Source organism: Gigantopelta aegis, chromosome 6, assembly GCF_016097555.1.
Source record: "Gigantopelta aegis isolate Gae_Host chromosome 6, Gae_host_genome, whole genome shotgun sequence".
Taxonomy (NCBI): domain Eukaryota; kingdom Metazoa; phylum Mollusca; class Gastropoda; order Neomphalida; family Peltospiridae; genus Gigantopelta; species Gigantopelta aegis.
Window position 1 is genome coordinate 82,429,313 of NC_054704.1, and position 27,991 is coordinate 82,457,303.

Below are 27,991 nucleotides of genomic sequence, written 5' to 3' on the forward strand. Positions count from 1 at the left end.
TTTAAAAAGAAATATTTTGGAGATTGAATGCAGGCTTGTTGACATGATGAGTAGTTACGTTATCTGATGTTGTATTGCAAATGTATGTAGTGGAACCTTGTTAATCCAGACAGTATGTTTTTCCCTTAAAGTGTCTGTATAAGTTCTAAATTGTACCTGACAAGTTAATTCCCTTGAACAAAATGGCATATATGCATATATATTTAAAAGTTTTTTTTTTTTGATTTTGTAATTTATCTGAACTGACATCTTTCTTTCATTTCAAACACTGTAATTTTTGCAACATTTTTCTTTCATGTGTTCATATCAAAATAAAATATACTTATACAAGTATATAGTTTTATCCACTAACCAATGTTACATGTAATTCCATTTTATAAAGATAATGAAAATGTTACTGTGCAGGGCTCTTACTGAGAATAATTTATTTTTATTAGTAGCAAATTTTCAGATGTAAAGTATTTCTTTGAAAAATATTACAAAATGACTAATTTAAACCAAATTTTATTAACCAAATACTAAATGTTGCAGCCACTTTGTATAAAGAAAAATTAGCATCTGGCTAATCTGACAATCTGGGCAGGGTGAGCTCTTAACAAAACAGTAACCTGGATTGGTAAAAATTTGTGCTCACATATTGAAAAAAAGCCTATGAGAACCTTTTGCTTTCATTTTGATTTGAGTCTTCTGGTGTTGACTGGCCAAGATTGGGTGCATTAATTAAGTTTAATTAGTTAAGTTTATTTTGTCTAACTAAATTATGTTGTAAGCAATTGTTTGGTCAAATGAAGCAAGTTATCTTTATTTTTTACAATTTGTTCTTGATATTGAGTCTTTTTTCCAGAAGCTGAAAATACAGAGTAAAAAGTCAAATTATTCTTGATATTGACTGTCTGTTTTCTGGAAGCTGAAAATACAGAGTAAAAAGTTTGTATCTCAATACTAAAAGTCTGGATTATCGAGGTTCCAATGTAGTTTTAATATTACTAAATATATATTCTTCCATGACTACCATTGATCTCTAAGAGAAAACAGTTATTTTTATAATGCATAAATATGAAGTTTTAATTTTGTATAGAACATGAAAATATGTGTATTGTATATATACATTTTAATTTAAATTTAATAAATATTTATTACCATTATGATGTGTTGCCTTGGGTTTGTCAAGCATACTGGGGGAAAAACTATTTTAATTTTATTAAGATATTTTGTCCACGAATATTTTTGGGAGTAGATCATTCTAAATTGCCATGTCTTGTTTTAATACAAAATATCTTGTTATATGGTTTATAAGTAGTTATCTATGACATAAGTTAGCACATGTTGTTTTAATGCAAAACATAAGGGGCCGACTTTACAAAACCGGTTTTCTTAAATGGAGGTGTTTAAGCATTGTAAATGCAGGCCCTCACGCAAGGTCAAAATCATAGAGCGAAGTCACTTCGCTCTCAAACTTTAGAGAGGGCAAAGTTTTTAATCCAAAAAATAAAATATGCAAAAAGAAGTTATCTTAATACAGGTGCAATGTTTACAATCTATTTTATTTTATTGTCTACTGTCTATTGCTAATTGATTGATATGTGCTCTATAGTTGTTGTTTTTAAAATCACCTTTCCACATGTCACGTTCTTCAGAAATAATGAAATGTAATTGAAAGGCACTAATTTAACCGTTTAAAATTCATTCTCTCACAAGTTTGTCTTCTCATTTGATTTAATACCTACTCCATGCAGAGTATTGTCCTAGTAGATTAATCTACAATGGTCAAGCTGAGATTACCCAGAGGCAATTAAATGCGTTCCGCAGTCACTGTTTCTTAATTGATACACTGGAGTTGTCAGACTGAATGGATACTGGTATCCGTGAAGGTGTGAAAATGGCTTATCTGCTGCACCATGTCCCTGTTTTTTACAATAAAAAAAATGTTTAAAGAATACAGTGGCTGCTTAACACAGGCACTTTAGCGACTTGGGGATCCAGTTTAAGTGGCCGCTGGGTGTTCAATAGGTCACCGCTTACTATGAGTGCATATACATTAAAAATCCGCTAAGACAAGTTTGCCTTTACTATTTTATAATTTTTCGACGTTTTTTGTGTTGAATTTATCCATTATGACAAAGTCTACGTAAAACTAGTTAATTACTCCACAAATTTTTTTCACGTCGAGGTCTGCTGCTCCAAACAAATATTTTTTGTTCAATGTATTTTCCGGTGGAGCATGACCCAGACTCACTAAAAAATTGCACTCGTCATAGTCTAGATCCCCACCCATGTACAATTTCCAGCACATTCGCCTGACAATATACTTCAACAGTCAGTAGCACGTTTAGGCCAACTATTAGTGCCAGACACGGGTGTTGTCTGAGCTAGTCCGGCTATCTGTGAGCCTGTCACATGATTTTGTGGCGCCAGTCTCTCTTCAAACTCGGCCACTTCACTTAATTATAATCTTTGAATAGGTATTCCTCAAGTTATTCACCGTTCATCCTTGATTGGGTACATTGCAAGTGATGGCTATTTTTGAAAAGACCACACAGATTTCGCCTTATGGTGACTAACATGGCGACGTCAGGCTGGTCGGAGCAAAGTTAGGGGTCACGTGAGCCCTGGTAAATGTATGTATTTGCATGTAACCAATACCAAAGTAGGTTTCATAAACTTAGCCCATATGGTTGACATTCTGGGAACAGGCAGCAAATGCCGTTACAAATGCAAAGTTTATGTGGGGGTTTTGGTTTATTTTTAACAGTTTTCCAGATATATCCAGAATCCGTCAGCTTCACAAGTAAATAATATGAATCCTAACTTTTTATGCATATTTGACTTAAATCTTCCACATTGCAGTTTCTGGCATTTGCTTCCTAAAAGCATATATATTGCTTCCCATCCCATAAATATAAGTTTGAACATTGTTATTCAGTTTGTTATGTTTTCATGCAAAATTGATCACAGCTTGGAAGACGTATTTGATGATCCTGCTTAACAAGGAATTTAATGCAGCTTATAAGGAGTGCCGTGAACCCTACGTTTCATGGGGCAGGATGTAGCCCAGATGTAAAGTGACCGCCTGATGCACAGTCGGTCTAGTATCGATCTCCATCAATGGGGCCCACTGAGCTATTTCTTGTTCCAGCCAGTGCACCAGAACTGTTACATCAAAGGCTGTGGTATGTTTTATCCTGTCTTTGGGATGGTGCATATTAAAAAAAAAACCTTGCATAGTACCCACGGGACAAGGGAAAACAGGGAAAATGGTTTTAACAAATTCCCTGCAGGAAAAACGCAGGAAATTTGAAATTTTGGTCCAATTCAGGGAAAATGCAGAGAAGTTTATTTGGATGTAACGGAATCTGGAGTCCTATTTTGTACTATATACATGTATATGCATACAAAATCATGTAAAAATGTAATATATAAACCTAACATATTGATGTTTTGGATTCCTTTGTCTTTTTCATGAGGGTCTTGATTGATAGCTACTGGTGATTTTTAGTGTACCTGTCTGTTTGAAAAACTATTTATTTTTAATTGAGAAATCATCTAGTCACCATATCAAATTATACCACTAAGGAAAATGTCCTGTATAATCTACATATAGCATTAAAAAGGGAAATAAGTGACCACTGCTCCAGAGCTTATTCTATGTATATTAGAAATGTTGATTCATTAAATTTGGTTATGCCATACTAATGGGATTGTTAACAGTGACAAAGTGTAGTATTAGATCTGCTTTTCTAACATTTCTGCTATACATAATCATCTTCAATGTGGAGACTTATCTTTAAAACAAAAAAGATGGAAGATTTTTTTTTTTTACCAAAATATTTTTAATGAAAGTTGTGCATATATTTGGAAAAATATTTTCCCATCCAAAGCTTTGATCATCAATTTGTAAGGCAAGATAAGTCTCCACAGCTATGAATGATACAGGGACATTTTACATGCACAGACAAGTTTCAAAATATAAAGACAGTTCAGATGTGTGAAATATTATTTGCTAAACCTTGAACAAATGTTTGTAAAGTCTATTAATCCCTTACCCATCTTTATGATTGCTGTACTAGTACAAATTTAAACACAGATGGGAACAGAAGGTTATACCAGACTTAATCTATGTACACATTTTGTTATATTTGTAAATCATAATCTTTATATTCAGCATGTAGCTTTTACATGTAGTTATAATACAATATAGTGCCTAATGTCCCCCCCCCCCCCCCCCCCCCAAAGACCAGAATGAACATTTGTAGTTTCTTATGGCTAGACAATATTAACAGTAATGGGAACACTAGAGAAAAAAAATAATGAGTTGGAATGTACACACATACTAGTGTATATATATATATATATATATATATTGTCACTATATGTTGATTATGGTATTTGGAGGTGAAGGTGTGGCTACTGGGGGTGCAGGAGGCCCTTGTATACAACAAAAAATCATCGATATCAGACAGGGAAAAATCTTTTACAACGGGGAAAATTCAGGGAATTTTAATTTGAAAATTCTATGGGTACCCTGCCTTGCAACTAGTAGAAAAATATAGTGGGTTTCCTCTCTAAGACTATGCGTCAAAATTACCAGATGTTTGACATCAGACAGCCAGTGATTATGAAACCAATGTACTCTAGTGGTGTCATTAAACAAAGCAAACGTTAACCATATTCCACTCGGAGAAAGGAAAGGAATAGTTGATTACAATTATTTGTTTGCATTTACCATAGTTTGACACCCATTAGCCGATGTATTTTTTGTGCTGGGGTGTCGTTAAACATCTATTCTATTCTAATTACACCTCGGCACATTTTTAAGTAAGCATATTTGGTGTTTAACTTGGATTATTGTGACACTTGGCCTCGAGGTAGAAAGGAAATCTGCTGCCACCACACAGACTGAAAAACAGTAAGGGACATATTATATGCTGTAGGCATACCACAGCCTTTGATGTATTAGTTGGGTGAAAAACCTCCCACCCCACCGTTGATAATAAATTATTGACCCATCATACAGTACACTATCAAACCTTGTTCAAAGTAATGCTCAACAATATTAACAGCAGTCAATGCTACACTATGAGAAAAGCACATAGATGGAAAAAAACTGAGGAACACAAATAGCAACAGCAAATATTGAATGCAACCAAACCTCAACCTCAGTGTCGGAGAAGCTAACCATGTTACCGTTATTTATCAACCCCATTAAAAATATATATTTGTATTTTATACAGACATAACAATGCTAGTAATGAATATATTAAGTCTCCACAATGAAGATGATTATGTATAGCAGAAATTAGGAAGGAAGGAAATGTTTTGTTTAACAACGCACTCAAAACATTTTTGGGGTGCTGGTGGTTTCTTCTTGTAGTGTGCCAGAGGCTCGCATAATACAATTTTTATTCCTTATATATATTGACGATACCAAAAAACCACTGGTAATACTCACTCACTCACTCTCTCTCTCTCTCTCTCTCTATAATAATATACATGTATATTTGAGTAAAATGTGAATTATTGGTTAACACCAAACTTATATTTCGATGTATATGTATTTAGTGTCAAACATAGGATTATTGTTTTATTACAGTATGAATATTTGCCTACAGTTTGGCAGAATTCCATGCTTTCATTAAAAGAGTTGTCATGTCATGTCATAGGGTTTTACGTGCACATTCAAAACAAGCCTGTCGTGGGCACAAGAGCCGCGTCCATGACAGGAAAGGTAAAGAGTTGTCAAGACTAGAAAGCTATTATATCGGTCTGAATGTCCGTCTAGATCTCTAACACCAGAGCACTCAGGCTAATCACAACTTAGGTGAGCATTCTACCACTTAAGACATTTTACCATGGATATGCTTGGTAGTCACATTATATAGATAAAATGAACTCTTGACCCTTGGTCAAATAACATTATTCATAAATGAAAATGAGTCTAACCAATTGCAGGAAAAATTTTGTTTTCACAATCTTGATTAGTGATATTTCAAGTCAATTAAAAATTGATTAGCAACTACTGTTTTAATGTTTTAAAATTGTGTAGAGATGTGTAGCAAATCGCAATGCGATACTGAACAAAATGTTCCCTGGACCGACTTCAGCAGTGTTATGATTAAGCCATTGGACATAAGGCTGGATAGGTACTGGGTTCGCAGCCTGGTACTGGCTCCCACCCAGAGTGAAGTTTAAAGACTCAATGACCAGCCCCTGTGGCGCAGTGGTTAAACCATCAGGCTACAGGCTGGTAGGTAGAGTTCACAGCCCGGTACAACCCAGAGCGAGTTTTTAAGGGCTCAGTGGGTAGGTGTAAGGCCACTAAACCCTTTTCTCTCTCACTAACCAACTAACCCACATTCCTGGACGGACAGCCCAGATAGTTGAGATGTGTGCCCAGGACAGCATGCTTGAACCATAATTGGATGCAAGCACAAAAATAAGTTGAAATGAAAGGACAAAATAAGTTGAAATGAAAGGACTCAATAGGTTACTACAATGACTTCTCTCAGTAACCACTAACTCACTGTCCTGGACAGATAGCCCAGATAGTAGATTACTAGTATGTGGCTTTGCTCCGCCCATTTTTTCCAGATGTTACTACACATATTATGCTGCTCCATTAAAAACACACCAGTCAGATTTGTAGTTGTAAAAAGAATATATATTGAGAAAAAAATAATACATTTAACTGATGTTGTCAAACTGGATGTATTCTGTTAATAAATAGAAAAAAAATTGTATTGTATACAAGAATTACGTGTGTTTTATAGCAACTTTTCACATTCAATAGCAAAAACAACTGAAAATTGGGTGATGCGTTTTCAAAAGAGTTCAGTATATATAGACACAAAAACAAACGCCAAATGAAAATCAGTAATAATACCTTTAATGTCCTTGCCAGAACAAGAACAAAACAAAAACAGTGTATTACTTCACAAATGGTCAACATTTATAAAGATTAATGATTTCCAACATGTTTAGTGTAATGTTTAATGTACTTTGTACACTCTGACCAAATGTAAGCAACTGAATTTTGTATATACATTGGAATACAGCAATATACAAAAAGAAAAAAAAAGAGAAGACATTTCAACATGTCACGGTCAAACCCAAATCTCTATATAATATGACGAGAATTCTTACCCACATATCCTCCTTCCTATTGACAATATATATCACAAGGTAGCTACCCTTACACAGAGGTCAGCAAGACAACTGTTGCCAATGCAGTTTTGTGCCATTTAAATAATAATCATCACCTACATGTGACATATTATTGTACATGTATTGCAAACATTAAAAATTTACATCGACACATACACAATGTTTTTCACCAAACCACATTCAGACATCTGCATACATTAAATGCAAAAATAATAATAATAATAATAATAAAATGGTTATATGATTATTACAAATACATCGACACAAGCAGTGTTTCCATTTTTGCTCTTATAAATTAACATGCTACATAGAAGTGGTTATACTTCAAAAGATCAAAATAAAATCTGAAGGAAATGATTGAAAAAGAAAAGAAGTAAACTGCTTTTCACAACCAACAGACCTGGGATTAAAAACACAGATATACAATCTGCACTAAACTGAATCACCATTAGTTTTGTATAACCAGTTGCTATTTGCAAAGAATTTTCCACTCAAATCCTTGTTCTGAAATTTCCATTTTGAACCACACAAAATCTACAGCAGGGATGAGATACCTATATAAATATTAACGATGAAGCTTTCAACATACTTAAGTAACACTATTTTATCTGCATTTCAAATAAATCCAGCCTCCCTTGTTAAGCAATTTATTGGGGGTTTTTAAAGCAAAAAAAAATTAAAAAATTAAAAGCAAAACCACAAACAAGCAAGCAAAACAAAAGCAACAGCAGCTAAAATAGGGGAAAAACCACAAAAATTACATTCCTCCTATAGGATACGTGACCAGGCAAAAGTTAGGACAACTTAGTATGTCTGACTGATATCAAACATCAAAATCCTCTACAGTTATGTCCGATTTGATGTAGTCTTTTTTATTATGATTCTCCTACACCCTTTTTCTGTGAAAAAAAAGAGGTTTTCCTGCTATACAAGTGTTCTAAACAGGAGAGCTTTGACTTTTAACGAGAACTTCATATTTTTTTGCATCATTGCTAGATACTGACAATTTGTTCCAAAAAGTTTTGAGAGAAAAACAAATCTAAACCAAATTTATTATTCACAAGTTTGCATAATTGATTGTGGTTTTTGTTTTGAAGATAATATATATACTATAAATTACAACCATCTATCTTCCTTAACAGAAACAAACTAAATAATAAATAAAAATAAAACACATACACATTAAATACGGCGTCTATTAACCCTTTCTGACTATGGAACGGGAAATCCCATTAAAAAAAAAAATCACTGTTCAGACTACAGAACGGGAAATCCCATTGTGTGTTTTCAGTTTGTATTTACCACCAATATTCGTCACAGGCTGACATGCACAATAGAGGCAGTGCCAACAACAACATCCTGTAGAAGTGTTACATGGTTTGCTGTGAGAATGTGTTCACTTATTCAAAACTTTTCAGCCTATTTGGTATAACTGTTCTGTTAACTGCAATGGCGACATCCATTTTCAATAATACAACCTTCAAGGAAAATGACTGCGATAGTGATGTTTAATCGGAATGTGAGTGATAATTCCAATGGAATTCCACTACCGCGAATTCAAGATGGCATACCACTTTCGAGATTTGCACGTGGTCGGAGAGATTTTCTAAATGGGTTTATTCATTTACACATTTTTATAGAAATTTGATATGGTTTTATAACCAGTGAATTTTTTTTAATATACCTGTATATATGTATAATAATGAGCTACTTCTCATAGAAATTTTATTTATGTGTACAAATATGCTTGAACCAGTGAATAATAAATAAATTATCATCAAATAACCATCTGTAAATTTATCCTTTGTTTAACTGTCAAATATATCAATTCCTGGGGCACTTTGAAGTAAATGGGTTAACAAGTCTGAAAGGGCTAAAGATAAGGTTGAGATTGATTTCATTAACATGATTTCATTAACAAGCTTTTGCAGTCAGACTATAATTAAATTACACATTTATACCTACATATAAAGGAGTGTATGTCTTTATAATGACCTGTTATACCAGTGAAAATCACTATAGGTAGTCCTTTTATCAAGTGTTGTTAATTGTTCACCTAATAGAAAAAGGAAAAAGAAAAAAGCTGTTAAGATGTTGGAATTACCATCTACAAATTACCGTCTACTGAGATTTAATTATTTAGCACGTGTGGGGTTTTGGTTGGGTTTTTTTTTTGTGTTTGTTTTTTGACTGCCCAATCAAGTTGTTTAGGAGAACTACTGTAGATAAATCATGACTAACAAAAGAAAAACACAATCATGTCACGGTGCCAATGGTGGGCTTTCACGCCTAATGTAACCTTAATGATGCATTGTTAAGTAGTTGGAAACGCGGTCCCACTAATGACAGAAAAATATGTCCTTTACAATATCCTCATGTTTTTTCCTTCTGCATTGAGCTAGGACAGACAGTCATAACAGGTAGGGCAACAAAAAATGGCGACAGAGCACCCCCTTCCCATTTATTACCAGCAAGAACAACGCATAAGAATGGTATTTGACAGTTGAGCATCAAAGCTTTGAATTTTTACAAGAGTTTAAACCCAGTTACTTCACAATCAACAAGATGCTTAAACACTTAAAAAACCCACTTAAACATGTTTAAATAAAAGTAAATGATTTTTTTTTTCTCATTTTTTTTTCAATTAAGCACCCCCTCCCCATTTATTACCAGCAAGAACACTGCATAAGAATGGCTCATCCCACACATGTATGTAAATTTAATGTAGCATCATTAAGGAATGAATGGTATTCGACAGTTAAACATCAAAGCTTTGAATTTTTACAAGAGTTTAACAAACATGAAAATGTTCACAAACAAATCTACCTTCCACAGACCTATGCCACCTATTTAAGAAATAAATTTAAAAAAAATTATATATGCATTTTGGTGCCAATATAAAGTTTACATGTGGCACTTTGTTGATGTAGAATTTTTGTGATTGTAAATCAAAATGAAGACATGTTTCAATTGCTTACTATATTTTTATTCCAGACTACTAGCTTGGAAGTCCCGTCCTTCCATGACGTCATACACCACAGCTATCATCTTTATAAGAAGTCTATTATAGAGTATAACCCCCCACCCCCCCAAAAAAAACCCCATCATGTATATTATAATAATAGAGTGATAATGGCCTCCATGTTATATACTGGATAGAGAAAAAAAAAATCAATCAGTTAACATAAATGCTAGACTTGACCTTAGCAGTAGCCCAGAGTGTTTTAGCTACCCATTTGTTGTTCGGGCTACCAGATGTCTAAACCCAGTAGTCTGCCGGGCTACTAGATTTATTTTTTTGCACATCCAGTTACTCCGCAATCAACAAGATGCTTAAACACTTAAAAACCCCACTTAAACAACACGTTTAAATAAAAGTAAATGATTTTGCATTTTCACTCTTTTTTTCTTCAATTTATTAAAATTATGGGGCTTACCAATTTTTACTGAGGGCTACCAGATTTTATAACCTGGTAGCCCAGTGGTCTACCACTGAAAAAAGTAAAGGTCAAGCCCTAAGACATTTCAATAAACAATCCATTGTCTCCACCATCACTACACATTCTACAACATTTTGTAATGCATTCCTTAATCCCACTCGGTGGTAAGTATGTTATATAATTACTTAATGACCAATGTTTTTTACAGACCAGTTCAAAATTCGATCAAAACTGTCACAAATGTGCACTTTCCTATTGTTACCAAATATCTACCTTGTATGGACATCACATGTATATAGGGCCTTATACTGCAAAAATTTACTTGGTGACAATATAAAGTTTAAAGTTTGTTTTGTTTAATGACACCACTAGAGCACATTGATTAATTAACCACCGGCTATTAGATGTCAAACACAGTAATTCCGACATAGTCAACCCACTACATTTTGGCATTGGTAGCAAAGGGATCTATATGCACTTTCCCCACATACTATGGGCATTGACCAGATGTGGTTCACTGGTTGGAATGAGAAAAAACCCAATCAGTTGAATGGATCCACTGAGGTGGTTTGATCTTCGTTCTAAAAGACCATGACCATTAAAGAGGCTGGACGTGTGAATAATCAATTGGTGAAAGCCATACTACATGTAAAAACTTAAGCCACCCATTACAGCATTCTGAGTTGAAGACAATTTGAGAAAACACATCCAAACAATGACAGGAAAAACCCCAAAACTTAAGTTGATAAATATAATAATGGAGCAAAATCAAATCTATGAACATAGGAGCCAAGAAACAAGTGGAAATATGATCATACATAAAACACCCACCCACCCCACAGTTAACATTCTACCGATTCATATTATGCAAGGCATGCAGGCCAATAACAAACCAAATTAATTTCAAACTCACTCAGACTGATATGCTAACAGTTTCTTTCACATACCTTATCACTAACCAATGTAGAAGACTGTATATAAAGGATAATGCAATTACTGATTTAGTAAAATTACGCTCACAGTAATATTTTCAAAATATGAATAATTTAGGAATTTAGTTTGGTGCTAGTTATTTATTCCTCATTTCCATTAAATCTAGAGTTTAATAAAGAAAAAAAAATCCTTAAAAGGGTACCATACACAGAAAAATATATCCACAACTTCTACAGTATACATTTGTAAACATTAAACAAGAAGCACACTGGGAAGCACTGTTCAAAGATTAAATAAATAAAAAAATAAAAATAAATTCTGGTTTTGATTTACTTTAGTAAATGTACTATCCATAATTAGACTACACAAAACTTAAGACTAATACACTGAATTATTTCATTATGCCTTTGTATAAGAAGTTTGTTTTGTTTAACGACACCACTAGAGCACATTGATTTATTAATAATCTTTTTATAAGAATGAAAGACATGAAGCCACCTGTCTTATGTCGCCATATTTGGATACTCATCAATAGCCACTAAATAACCAGTTTTTATGAAATAAGATATTTGTTTGTCCCCCACCCCACCCAACCATATAAAAACACATCCTGTTAGCTTTTTTCAAACACTATCTTACCTAAACACGTTTTAAATATAAAGCACTATATGAATAAATACATTTAGGGATGATCTTCAGCAGAAGTATTTCAAAATTAATTTGGAAGTTGAAAGAAATTATTTTTAGACAAAAATCAATATTGAAACACTACAAAACACTACGATGTCCAGAAATGCTTTTGTTATAGAGATATTCATATTCTAGGTTAAGAAAATGTAGGAATTTATTCATTTGCCGAAAACCTTTTAAAATGACTACAAACTCAGTATGTTGCTTATTTCAATAAATCACAATGAAGTACATTACTACCAATAGATATTGTAAAAAAGGCAATTTTCATTGCCAAAGTCTTCTCCATTTAATACTTAATGTAATCTTTGAGGATGCAAAATATATTTAAATATTAAAATTTATCATTTTATACATGTATGTATTAAAAAAAAAACCTCCAGTATATACAATTATGCCAAGTGCACAAAAAGACTTGAGACGATGTTACACATTACGATGTAAATGCACCAAGTTCATTGTACGAATTATAAGCTTAAAACAATACAGATATTTTAACAATGGATAAGACGAAATTGGTCACTTGCATTAAATACACCACATGATGGCAAATGTCACCAGTAATCAGATTTAGTGCTGAACTTGGAGAGAGGTACATGTCCATTTTATACAGGATATTTTAAAAACCAGGGCAGATTTTTTTCAATCAATACATTTTAAAACATTCCTTAATCATGTAATATTTCCTATACTAATATTTAGTATTACATGCAAGGGCGTAAACAAATCATCCAATAATTTTGTACATTTCATCCATGCATGATAATTTCTCAGTGAGAATTTATGACTTTTACTTCCTTGGTCACGAGTGCCTGTTGGGATAATAAATTATATTTATCTACTTACTCTAGGAATTGTTGGCAATTAAATGATTTGAAAAAATAATAATAAAAATAATAAAAAAATAAAATAAAATTGAAGTACAGCAGTATATAGTTTACATAGTCAGCATTTGCAGAAACATCCAACATATGCTTTATTTGAAGAATACAGAGATTGCCATGTCCATTACTGATTTCAACTCCTGAATATAGGAATGTATGCCGATCACCAAAACTCAGTCACATCTTTATTTATCCATCAATACTTCATTTAGCAGGTATAAACATGCCTCTGAAAATTGCAAGAATGATTTCATTCGCTCAAGTACAATTTTGATGTATGCTTTTAGAAGGGTGAAGGGGGTATAAAAGAAACTCAAATATAGTTTGTATGTTCATGAAAATGTGGGTAACACAATGTTTCTAGGGTGTTTAAGAAATTTTGGCTAGTTTCCTTATGTAATGATTGACCAAAACCAGTAACTCTACTAGTGTTGGGAATTGGTTGAAAGTTCATCACTGATTATTGGTTATAATTGGTTTGCACCAACATAACTTTTAATGATACATTGGTTAGAATTATATGAACGCAAGGATTTAAATTATAAGAATCATGCACCTATTGCCGTGTTATCACTCATGTTACTGTTAATACCTATTCAGTGTCAAGTATTCTTTATGTACGTCATTACTAGCCAGTGCTCCACAACTGGTGTAACAAAGGCCATGGTATGTACTCTACTGCATATAAAAGATCCTTTGTTGGCAATCGGAAAGAGTAGCCCATGATTGTGTTGTGGCAGTGAGTTTCCTCTCATTGTTTGTGTGGTCTGTAACAATTTGTCTACCACCATATAACCATAATTAAAATGTGTTGAGGGTGTTGTTAAATAGAACATATGAAAACAAACAAATCCCACCATATTTATAGCAATTCCATCACCTAAACAATAGAAACAATTAGATAACAATCAATTACAGATTTTTACAATCAATCCTTACATCTATAGAGCTCAACTGATTACTTTTCAATTATAATCGATTATTGGAACATCACTAACTGGAACAAAGTTTCTTTTATCCAACTTAAATATTTAAATCCTGGCCTGGTGCTTATAAAACGTTTAGAGTCTACTTGAGTCTGAGACAATAATGTCTTGGCTAAGCCATACAAACTGTATGCACGTGACGTCATTAGAGATTGAGTTTGGACTTCAAAACTTTTATAACCACGGGCCCAGGTCTATTTTCTCTTAGTTCCAGGTTGTAACTTTAATTTGCAGTAACATTTGTAATGCTCCAATGGATGGCAGCCAGTGGAATTTTTTTTTTCTATTACAGGGAGCTCAGTCTGTACAGGTGTTTCGAGGTTCCGAATCATCTTGGTCAAGGTCGATTTATCTGTTACACAGGCTAGATTAATGCTTATATTTTACATACAGAAATAGTCTGGAATTAAAAGCATTTAAATACCATTAGTTTTCAAAATATCATTAATTAGTACCTACATAATTTTTCTGTCATTCTGAATAAACATTGAGATCATACATGCAGATGACTAGTAAATAAGTAAATGCAAATCAAATCGGCCCATTTAGCTTCAGTCTAGAATATATTTAATCAAAATTATTACTTGGTTTGGAAAGAACAGCTAACAAAACATGAAATGTAATTTTTGATCAAATTGTTTTAAAATAAGATCCCCCCCCCCCCCCCTTCCTCTTTTTTTTTTTTACAATCAATATTTGACAGTCATTACCGCACTGATTTTATACAGCTAGATCAACCATCTTAGCAACGAGTCGAACCAACTCTGTGTAATATATATTATGTGATACTAGGTTTTTGATATTATGTTGAAATAAAGAAGGTCAACCACATCCCATGCCTCAGCCTAACAGTTCTGCCTTCAATCAAACCCCATTGGCTGCAGATCAATTCAAGACTCTGGAAGCATTACGTAGGCACACAATTTCCACATAAATATAATTACATGATAGACATTCTGTTGTACTAATCTGAACTCGGCGACGAAAAAATAAATTATAAACCCAAACCAAACAAAGCTACAGACACAGCTACCAGACAAAAGCACACACTTCTAAGCATCAAAACAATAACAGTTGTCACACACACTTATTCTGATTATTTTTGAAACAACCATTCCTTCATAACCTAAGCAACCTCTGTGTAAGGATGATAAGATGAGGATACACATGTATGTATGTATGTAACTAAGAACAGATATCAGTCGTCCGTGTTCACATAGGGCAAGATGTGCAGGTATTCACCATCAACTGTTGGCACAGACAACATCTCGGTCCAGTCATGCCACTCATCGCCATGATCGAAACAACCGTTGACGCCGGCCCAAGGATCGTTGTGAAGCCTCAGGACGTGATCATCGGTCACCTCGTATGGCTCTGGAGGGTCGTAGTCACAACTCCCCCAGTCAATACTGTCGGGATCCAAGGGTGGAAGTAGCTCATATATTTGTTGTTCACTAAGGACTGGTGGAGCCGAGTCGGCAGAGTCTGGTCCAGCTTCTGACTGCTTGTGCTTTTCAAACTGTATTTGTGAATGAACAATGGTCTCGTTCATGCCATGAGACGAGTCTAATGAAGATTCACAACCCACTGCGCCATCGTCCTTGTAGCTACAAACATCTTCCACAGGCGATGACCTGACTGACGTTTCTAGGAACTTCTCCACTAGTTCAGTCTTTGTCCTGCTAAGTGAAATACTAGATGATGGCATGTTTTGTAAATTTAGGTTGTCCCCAGCTTTTTTGCGTCGCTTTGGGCCAACGCCTGGAGGCAACACGAACTGTTGCACGTCGACCTCCTTTATAATTTCATTCTTATTCAGTTTTTGCATTAGGTCATTTCCTATATTTGAAGAACCGGTCTTTTGTTGCAATTCTGCTATCAACTGAGCAGTGGTTTTCACTTTGGGAGTTCTGAAAGATTTTAAAACATCAGTTTTGGGGCTCTTCTTCAAAGAATCAACACTGTGGTCCATCTCGGACGATGGCAAATCCGAGTGGGACTCTTTAGCACTAGCAGAACTAGAAGAAGAAAGTAATTTATCACCATGACGATTCTTACAAGATTTCACAGCTCCATTAACAACAGAAGAATCACTCTTATTGCGTTTTGAAAGACCTGCTGATTTTTTGTCAGCTTTCAAATGTTTTAATGGTGGGAAAGAATCAGAATTTTCGGCACGTATCCTTTTTCTATTGGCAACATATGTTTTAGAAGTGTCATTTTGATCTTTTCTTGAGCAATTATCACTTGATTTTGAAAGAAATGCTTTGGAATGATTTTCCTTTACCTTTTTGGTAGAATGATTACTGTTATGGGAGAACTGCAAGCAAGAATTGTCGTTATTAATTGTAGAATGACAATGAACATCGGATTTAAGGTTTCTACCTCTACTGCCCTCACTAGTCCAGCTGGAATTGGAATCCTCATTCCCAGACACTATGGGACTACCAGCAGAAGGTGACTTGGTTTTACTCCGACTCTTTGGAGTGGATGGACGGCCAGGTTTAGGCGAATGAGATCTAGAACTTCCAACACAAGAATCATTGTGAGTGACTGTACTTGCCCTTTTGGAATTAAAGCTCTTCTCTGAGAGAGTTGGTGATGCCGTTGGTAATGATGATGATGATGATGTCACAGGCTCCCTGTTTATAGGACTACTACTCGACATCTGAGATGGGACCACACAATGTCTGACAATAGGACTGCCATTTCTTGAATGAGTCACAGATTGCACAACAGACGGTGTCACGAGAGGACTAAGCTGTGGCACTGCAGACTTACTCCCTGCATTTGGTGGTGGTACTGATGCCAGACCATCTCTGAACGACTGCAGCTTTGGAGTGCCAGGTTTCACTCCATGTACTAGAGGAGACCGACTTGCCCCTGGGCTAAGACGAGATGACTGAATATTTGGTGTGGAACATCGCATTCCAGGTAGTCCCGGTGACATGTTCATCCTTCTCCCATGAGCTGGCGAACTTGTTCTATTTGGTAGTGGAGAACAGGGACTACCAGGGCACAACCCAATCCTACCTGTCCCCTGCAGGGCAGCCACAGCGGGGTGCTGCGACACCAACTCTACCCGTTCTCCATTAACAGACCCACTCTCACTATCTCCAGCATTAACAAGCTTCTGCCAACTGCGAACCAATCGCTTTGCTCGCTTGGCCAACTGTTCATTGTCAGTCTTCTTTCGTAGTTCATTGACAAACTTTCCAATTCTTGTTTGCTGCAAAGCACAAAAGTGGTTAAACAATAAGTTTTATTTTAACAACATACTCAAATACAAAATGAATGTTTAAAGTTGGTCTCTTCCCCCCCCACCCCCATTTGCAAAATGTGTCATCTATTTTTTGATAGATTTTCTTTTCCTCATTTTATTGTCATCAATATTTATGACCGTTATACACATTTGTTCACATTAGTTCAATACATTCTTCTAAACAGCCAGTATTCATTCAAAAAAAAATTCCAAATTTCCAAAGCCTGTCTTTGTTTACTCACATTTTAAGTTCTATACACATGTACATATTTACAATGCTTAAAACACATGCAATTGTTTTTAAAAAGGTTTCATACATTTGAATGAAAGCATCTAAAAGGATGCCATTGCTGCAGTAATGTTGCTACATATAAACTAAAAAATATCCAACTGAAAGGCTAAGTAGTATTGCAATGAACCAACCAATTCAAGATTTACCAGGCCGTGACCATAATTTTTTTCAGTGGTAGCCAACCAGGCTACCAAGTTATAAAATCTGGTAGCCCCCAGTAAAAATGGGTAGCCCCATAATTTCAATACATTAATTTTTTTTAGAGAAAATATTAAAATCATTTATTTTTATTTAAATGTGTTAGGTTTTTTTTTTAAAAATCAATGAGTAATATACTGTGAAATATACTCTTGTACATGTTGATTGTGAAGTAACTGGACGCGTAAAACAAATATATAATAGCCTGGTGGACTACCAGGTTTAGGCATCTGGTAGCCCGAGCAAACATTTGGTAGTCAAAACACCCTGGGCTACCACTAAGGTCGAGCCCTGTTCACTTTATAAATCTTTTAACACCAATCTCTTATTTAAAACAATGCTTTACTTAAAATTCTTATCAACACTGTTCATAACCATTTCTTAAAACTAGCCTTATTGCTGATACCAATAAGAATGGAACATGAAATAAAAAATATATATATCTGTATGTTTACTCACCTCCAATGCTTCCTTTGTAATGGGGTAGCTCTCCAAGATGGAGATGACCTCCAACACGCTTTTAACATCAAGCACCTAAAATAAAAATAAAAATGTTAGCAATAATAATCTAATAGTAATATTTACTAAAGATTGGTTTTAAATAATATAATTACATCATTTACCCATATATCTTAAAGATAAAAGAAATTTATAACAGAATAATGCAAGTGATTTTGAAACATTTAAGTAACAGTCAACACATTGTTAGTTCAGGGTTCATACATTTACCAAGCAAATCCCATGACTTATTAAAAGGCAGGACTCCATATTAATGGTGGCACTAACAGCAATTTCTACAGCAGTCCTATACATTATCATAGGTCAAGGTCTTTACCACATAATAAAGGGCCAGTTGATATTTTTTCCATTATTTATTTAAATATGTTTTTTAAAAATACAGCTTCATCCATAAGGTGTTCCTGTAATGGAATGTTGTTAAAATTAATGATTTAAATAACAATTTATAAGTATTATTACAAACTACCAGTATCATGCAACAAATTTGTTAGAAAATGTGCATTTTGGCAGTTTTCCTTAAATGCCTTAAAAACAAAAAAAACCTCTGCAGGTCAAATTTTACTGGAACAAGGATCTCAATTCACAAATAAGTAGGGTTGCCCATGCACTTTGGCCTCCGATTCACTTGAAATTATAATTTTGCTAACCATGTTAGGTGTTAAATTTAGCTTGAAAATAGCCACCACCATTTTTGTATTTTAATTCAAGTTCCAGTATTTCAGAAAATAATTAGTCGTCATTTTAAGGATTTTGGTTTGATTATCCGGAGGATGGTGTCAAAAAATTAAGTTGACCAACAAAATATTAATTCATCATCAAAAGACTGTAAAAACCGACCACTGATAATAGACACACAATTGTTTTGTGAGCACCAAGATGATATATAGTAAGCAGATTGGTAATTTTCTTAGTTAAACTGAATGCTTAGAGACAATTGAAAAATCTTGAACACAATTTATCTTACAAGCAACCATTTTTGAAACATTAAAACACTGTCTTACAGTTTTTCTCTGTCAAGTCCACCTCAACTGTTGTATAAATATTAAAATATTACAACTATATGACGAGTAATTATGGAACATCCGTTTAAAAAAAAGAAGAGTACCGGTGAGGTACATGATACGCCTGTCAGGAGTTTAATGAAAAAATATAGATATTAATGAATATGTTACAGATATGATTCAGAAGTAAAGTAAAGTTTGTTTTATTTAACAATGCCACTAGAGCACATTGATTTTTTATCTTATCATTGGCTATTGGACGTCAAACATATGATCATTCTGACACTGTTTTTAGAGGAAACCTGATGTTGCCACATAGGCTACTCTTTTATGACAGGCAGCAAGGGATCTTTTATTTGCGCTTCCCACAGGCAGGATAGCACAAACCATGGCCTTTGTTGAACCAGTTATGGATCACTGGTTGGTGCAAGTGTTTTACACCTACCCATTGAGCCTTGCACTCACTCAGGGTTTGGAGTCGGTATTTGGATAAAAAATCCCATGCATAGACTTGGATCCGAACCCAGTACCTACCAACCTGTAGACCGATGGCCTAACCACGACACCACCGAGGACGGTAGTTTCACACATCTATTTGATTTTTTTTTATCACAGTAACCTAGTATATGTATGTGACATACCACCATCCCAAGTGGGCATTTCCATGTGACATGCGTTTCATTTCAAATCAAAATGAGTTTTATTTCCAATTTACAGCTATTCATTGTTGAACCGTGGCTACAGTACATGTTTTATTTTCTGTAAACTGTTCAACATACACTTCTTGAAGTGCTTCAGTCAGCCTGATGATGAGATACTTATAGATATACATATAACAGGCCTCCCAGCCACTATTAAAATATAGAAAATATAGGAATTTGCATACCAAAATATAGGAGTTTTATAGGAATTTTGAGGTGAAATATACGAACATTTGGACAGATTATCATGATTATAGGCATTTTACACAGATTACTAATGATAATTGATATGTTCTTACCTTGCGTATGTACACAAGATACCATCTACTACCTCAACAAATATATACCAAGGCTTGCCAGCAGTCCATGCTGATATACAGGAAACTTTAAAAGTTGGTGCATCTTGTATCATTAATACATTCCTGCCTCACAGGGGTGCACAAATGTTAAAGTTTGTTTGCCAAACATCTCTTGGTTGCCCACATATTTCGTAAATGTTTTATGAATATAATTTCGAACTGTCACTAAAATCAAACTGAAATTTAAATTAAAATGTTTTTAAATATATTATCATTACTTATCAGTTTAATTTTATTCCTTTTTAAACATTATTTATCTACAGCTCATCTTCGCTTGGGCTGTCAGTCATAATACTTTGATGAACTGGATGGTTGTTGTTGGTGTAGTTTGTGGCCTTTCACATGTCTTGTGCCCTTTGCCGATAGCCACCATCCTGAAACGTATCTGTCTGCATTGAACTAGTCATGTGGAGGGCTGTCACAAGCTATTTTCATTAAGTTAACTCTAAAATTATAAAATATTCGTTTCAACGGCTGCATCATCCATTCCAAAAAAGATTGTGACATACTTTAGCCAACAATATTCAGCGCAATTTTTTTAACAACTGCTTAACCCGTGTAGGAGATCGAACACATTAAACATGAGTAATATTACAAAATATTCTTAACAAACAACCCCCACAATTCAATAACAATTCCAATGACACACAACTGCAGGAATTGCTTAATTGTTGAATGGCTCCTTGAGTGAGAAAGCACGGGAATACTCTGTAAAACAGTGTGCATGAGACAATCACGAGTAGCAGGCCTGATCGGCATTTTCAGTGATATCAAACATTTTGTCTCATGTCAAATCGACCCTACTTAGTACAACTAGTTTGTCCCCAAATTATTATTTCACCACCAAATACATATTTTATATTGACGATATTACTAAACCAATTAGCAAAAATAATATTTAATTCATGAAAATATGAAGAACTTAATGGACACAATCTGCCTGTTCTGGATTCCTGTGGTGGCCATGTGGAAGAGTTGGTGGAACTTGATTAGTAACCTTTTTGGACAAATTTCATGACAGTTTATATTGTGTATTTTATGCTTTTGCTTGTGTGTTTTAAACTGAACGTTACAACATGATTTAAGTGTTTGTTTTATTTTACTGTTATACTCATAAATGTGTAATGTTACAAAATATATCTAAAAATCCAGTTATAATTGATCAGGAATTTGTGCTAGTGCTTTATCTTGGTGGGCTAGTGGTTTTCACAAACCCACTAGCCCTGTGGCTAGTGACTTTTCAAAATATTTGTCACTCTTGACTTAAAACATGAAAAACACGTTTTACAAAATGCAGAACTTGTTTTGAAGTAAAGTTAATAATGACAACATTTAAGAAATATTTCATTTTTAATTAGACTAAAGCTTGGTAAGCACAAGTCGTCAGTATTGGGATGCATCAACAAGGTTTTTAGGATGAATAGGAAATATTTTGTAGCAAGAATTGGTAGGAACCAGCTAGTTTGGGGATGAAATATCTGGCATATGGCTTTTCCAAACACCTCCTGCCAAAATCATGCACAGTGGACGGCAGCATTAGGGTGGATATTTATATCGCCTGTCGGTCAAGCTGTCAGTGCCAATACTTTTGAATCACCCGTGACTGTCCGAGTGTCGTGAAGTTTTGTTTTTCATTTTATTTTATGATTTTCTTGGTTGCTTATCGGGCAACTGTGTGATAAAGAATGGTTGCCCGCAACATATTTTGGTTGTACCGGGCATCTGGACAACTGATTTGTGCACCCCTGCCTCATGAGGTGAGCAGGATCTTGATTGGCACTTGATACAGATCTCCCACATTCAAAGCATCTTCTGAATTTCTGACAGGCTGGCTACCTTTCACTGCCAATATAACTCAGTAACATTTTATTCATCGGCATTTTGGCAAAGCAATTGAGTCAAATATGGGAAATATAGGAAATGAATCTCAATGTAGGAGTTTTATAGGATCCTATAAATAAATAAAAAAGAGGAAATATAGGTCTGGGAGGCCTGATATAGAGATATACACATATTTTCCAATAGTTCAATGAAATTTTCTCTGTCATTGCTATTGACAAAATATACTACCCTTTTGTGATGCAGAGTGGCCTAATCCCCATAAAAACAAATTTTACCAATTTACTTGGGTTTGGGACTGATTTCCTAATATAAAATATGCCGTTATTAAAGAAAACTAATTTAATTCTATGTCACATTAAACATATTCTGACACTTTGATATAATATAATTAAAATGTAAAAATCTAACTGGCACATCACTGCGGACTGACTACGCTGTATATGATAACTTGTCATCCCGTTATAAATTACAACCTCATTGTTACTGATTATGCACGTGTCATTCGCATTAACTGTTGCATGATTTTGGCAAACAAAACAAATAACTTACTCAGATTTGGAAACATGTTAAGGTAAATCGCTGTGAAAAATGCTGTGGATATTATTTTTCTACGACATTTTTGTTGTTGCCGTGGTCAGTTTCTTAATTGCATGGGTTGCAAACAACTGATCAAAGTTTTGACATTATAAACATTATTATTGAAATAAATCTCTCTGTAAGTGTACATTACACCCAAATGTACTCCAGAATGCATTTAATCTTAACTGAATTTTCAAAAACAATTACACCCCCCAAACACCCACCAACCGAGCATTTTCGTCCACTACTGGGGCTGAGCCTATATTTAACTATTTAACTATCCTGGGGGAAACACTGCATTCGGACAATTCCAAAATCAGAATAGGCCAAATCAGAATTCCAAACGAGTGACACATTCAGCTCCGAATGGATTCCAATACTTGCTGACCTGGCGTGGCCAGAAATTAGTGCATAGACGTACAAACGTAGAACTGTAAACAGAATTTATGCAATGATCTAAAACCAACAGTGGAGCTATTTTCAACAACCACATAGGGCTTTTAGACCCAGTGATTTGCCGCGATCGCGAAAAATGGACGGAATTCCCATTGTGAAACGGAATTACGATTTTTCGAAGTTTAAAAAATTAATACCATTTTACTATTGCCATACACTGTAAAACTGACGATTGACATGTGTGCAGTACTATTGGCAAACGCGTAGTGTCGTATTTACCTGTGCTACATTCAGCCAGACCGAGCGGAAAAACATAAACCAAATACTTTGTGAACATTAGTGAAACGTTTGCTGGCTGAACTTGGGACTGGTTCACTGCTTAGTCTGTTGCGCCTGCGCAGACGGGACAGGTTTTTCTTGTCTTTTCTCTCCAGGAGTAAGTTCAGTCAGCGGTTTGTCGCTAACGTTTGTCATGGAAGACTGATTTTTACGTTTTGTTAACACTCAGGGATGTGAGTGACCAAACGTCAAAAACTCTGAAAATTGTTCGGTGGTGTCTGGGGACAACACGCCCCGACTAGGGTCCAGGGTCAATGTCCCGTTGCCCCCCTGAAGGAGCTATTTTTCCTATTTAGATCACAAAAATGGTCATGTAATGGTACTGACAACAAATTTATGAAGTGTGTTAAATCACTGTGTTAAGACCCCGGTTGGCGTATTTGATTTCCTTCTGACAAATTTTGCAATAGGCTTTTCCACTTGCCGAGAGTTTCTTAAAAACACTTTCGAACTGAACACTGTCCACCTGTTTCTCTAGCCATTCCATTTCTTCACGATATCTTTGCGCTGTGTTGCCATTGCCGCTTCACAAAATGTGGGCTAACTGTCTAACGCCATACACGGTTGGTGAAAACGAACCAATGAAATGTCGCCTAACAACAGAAAACCTCGGCAAACCTCGTTACTGTTCGGTGCAGGAAGGGAGATAAGTCGAATGACTTCCGTGATGATTAAAAGACGGAAATACTGGTAAAAAGCTTAAAAGTCGGACAAAACCGCTAAATTTATATTTTTATTTATTCACGGGAAAAAATATAAAAATGCGGAATTTGGGTCATGAAAACGCGGAATTCCACGAAAACTCGGGAAATCTCACATCACTGAACACTAAGCCCCATTGAATAAAACAATGCACTTAATTGTTGGACAAATATGCTTTATGTAGTTGTTATAACTATAACCTTTGCTCCGATTTTTCACTACTAATATGAAGGCCTACTTTGATTTAACAAATAGCGATGTATGTCGACACCAGTCAATTTTCGGATCCTGGTTTTGGTTTCGTACAAAGTAAATAAAACAGACCCAACGGTATTTTTTTTATATAATATATTTGACAAAAGGTACTTTTTAAATTTTTTCATCTTTTAAAACTTAAAAATTTAATATTTTGTCAAGAATTATGAAAAAGTAAAAAGTAAACAGCGTCATCTGCCTGTTATGTTAATTTGTCACAGCTTGTGTTATTTAAATTGTTAATTGGGCCTACACGTTGTATTCTGAAATGGAATTTACAAAAACATGAAACAGAAAATAGTTTTTTTTTTAACGGAAAACCACTGGGTCTAGGCTTTTGTTTGAAGTTTGCTCGATTGGTTTGATTTTAATAATAGTTCCCAATGAATTCCAATCGGCCTAAAAGATGTCAGACTACTTTTATTTTAAGAGTGGTTGGCTTCAAAATTTCTAAAAACAACCAACCTACGTATTGGTTTGGCCGCATATTATACATACCGGAGAACCAGTCAATTAAATTATTATCAAAACTAACTTTTTGGTTGTTTTACAAACATTACATTTTGGACATTCCAAAATCATACCCCAGGCCTCTGCGTTAACTTTTTCATCTAGCAGCCAGATGGAGCCTATTTGTATTTTTTATATAGATAATATGAAATGTTTTAGTCGCCAAATGAAAAAAATTGGTCACAATGTAGAGGGCTGTACCCTTAGACCCTAATCTAAGTAGTATCTAATCTGAAATGAAAAAGTAGGAGAAGGCACTTCTCTCTTACCAGAACAAAGGGGAGAAATTTAATAAAAATAGGCGAAATGAACATTTATCGGTACATTTCTTTGCATTTTTCCAGTTTCCACGTTCAATCAGAAAACTTCTGAAATCATAATGTTTCCATATAAAATACTACTTCCGGTAATAAAATTTAAACAAAACAGCTGTATGTTTTATTGAAAATGTGATGTTATTAAGTACTTCATACTGTGCTGTTATGTTAAAATAAAGTATTAATTAGTATTTTCTGCCACAGGACTGGCTCTGGATTAACACAAAGTTACGCCAAATTATCTATTAAAACTTCGAAGATGACAAAAAAAACAGTTATTTTCTAATAAAATGTATAAAATTATTTCGCCAACTTAAAATAAAATTTGCCAATTGTTTTTTAAATTTGTAATTGGCGAATTTGGTGACTGCCAGAGTTATCCCTGTTTGGCATTACTGAAATGAATGTGGTCGAGGATTAACAATGCTTGAATGGTCACAGCATGTGACATGACACGCGTCACCTTGAAAAACAATAGCCCAGTTTACCAGTGTATCTGAAGAATATCAACATTTGACTACAACAGTTATTTAATCTTTTCACAACATAAACTGGCATTAGTATTAAGATTTGTTGGTTGATTTTTATAAAAAATTTGACAATCATACATTAGTGCGTAGGTGCAGAAAACATTTTCTGTTAATAGAATAGGGCGGTTCACTTTTACAGTCTAGCGCCAAAGAAAAAACACTGTTCGCTATATGGTGACAAGTGAGCTATGACAATAAACAAGTCGGGGGTCTTGATGTCAGTTGTGTGATTTTGTTTTTGAAATCGGATTAATTATTAGGTCCAGAATATTATGGCGACTTCGCTTCTCACTACTGCTAATAACTCGGCGACTTGAGTGGACTCTCAGCAAAAAAAAATTGCTCATTTCACCGGCAAGATTAGAGCCTGACCCTGTAACAATCATAAAATGCACATCTTGCCCACCCTAAAATGTAACACAATTGGTAGTGTTGGAGGAAATTATCAAATTTAGAAGAAAAAAATGATAACCATGTATTTCCATCATTCTAGACTACCTATAATACTAGTTGTAATTCTTCTAAAAAAAATTTTTAGTAGGGATTAATTTGCAACACTATAATATAGCTGTTTAGACAGCAATACAAATATGAATAGTCAGGGTTTCTGCCAGAGGGTAAAAGTGGTATGTCGCCATACCCCAATTTTTTGTTTTAAAGTTAACTTTTTAACAAAATTAATTATTCTTATCATTACTGTATGATTTTCTTAACCCTAACCTTAAACTTAACTCATTTTCTACAACCAACAGAAACATGTAATGATTAAAAAAAGCAGGTAATTCAAGGTTAGGAACATAAAATCAGCAAACTAACATAGAAATGTTTAGTGTATTAGTAAATTTGGGAACACTTCAAAACTGTCTATTGTTATTATGTAAAAATTTAACAAACATGTTCCATTCGGTTCTCTTCGTTTCCAATTTGATTCATAGAAATGGGCCAACCACCACTTGGCTCCAGGCCAGACTAGTGTCGATAAACCACTATATTTCGAACATGCACGGATTCGAATGTCGATTGCGTCATTATTAACAAACTAAATCTTCAACGACAACCTTAAAAAATATCCCCGCCATTTTAAATTTGCTAAGTAAAGGGAAGCAACTCGCTGTCCAAGTTAAGAAAAATATTGACTTAACGTGCCCCATGCACTAAAATATGACATACAGATTGAGGCTTTTTTTTTATATAATTCGGGCAAAAACCAGACTCCTCCCCACCCCTCTACTTAAATAGGATCCTTTACGCCTATTGTACCTTTTTGCGGTTAATGGGACAATTTCCAATAGGTTGTGGATAGTTACAAACTAACACACTTTTAGTAAGATATCTTGCGAATGGGTTAATATCACAAAAATGACCAAATCCTAGGCTTACAATACTTGACAAAAATAATGCTGAAGGTGATGATTTTGGATTTCAGAAATCCATTAGTGGGTAGGTTCAAATCCCAGGCCATGCTTAGACATCAAGCTGTAGGGTTTTAAATAATCATTTATATAAATATACCATTTAATGATCATAAATCATCCATGAAATCATTATCACATGTGACGATTTGATAACACTGTCTGGGAAAGTTTTGCTATCCCAAAACCATAAAAACAATTTAACTCATTATTAATGAACAAATAACACATTGTTTATAAAATTACAAAACTCCAGTAACACTGCTATGTAAAAGTGATCAAAATAATTAACAAAATTAACAGGCGATATATATTTCATTGCCCTATTGGTTTGTAAACATTTCCCATCTCTTCAACCAATGCAGAGGGACATCTTCATGATCTTGCGATTCACAAAAATGATCGGTTTCAAATAAAATCAGCAAATATACATGAATAATCTTACATTATTCTGCTCATCAAGTGCCTTTAGAAGTTTCTCTTTTATTTGTTGTGGAGAGAACTGCATGGGGCCGGCCAAAAACGCCTATTTCAGGTGACTTGTACCAGCAGAGGGTCGTACACCGTGCCACCAGAATGGCGGACGTCCATACATTGTACGGGATCTGGCTCTCGACACGCACTGACATCTGGGTAGAAACTCTTAGCTCTCTGTGACGTCAAATGCCGAAGCACCGCTCGTG

General features: G+C 34.7%; 1 protein-coding gene across 1 annotated transcript; it reads right to left on the reverse strand.

Annotated features, from left to right (window-relative positions):
• Positions 1-6,861: 6,861 nt before the first annotated feature.
• On the reverse strand, positions 6,862-27,967 carry LOC121375570 (mediator of RNA polymerase II transcription subunit 26-like). Its single transcript, XM_041503086.1, has 3 exons — positions 27,754-27,967; positions 18,306-18,380; positions 6,862-17,323 (listed from the first exon to the last, which is right to left on the reverse strand). The coding sequence occupies exons 1-3, from the start codon at positions 27,814-27,816 to the stop codon at positions 15,293-15,295; spliced, it is 2,169 nt and encodes a 722-aa protein (XP_041359020.1). The 5' UTR covers positions 27,817-27,967; the 3' UTR covers positions 6,862-15,292.
• Positions 27,968-27,991: the final 24 nt, after the last annotated feature.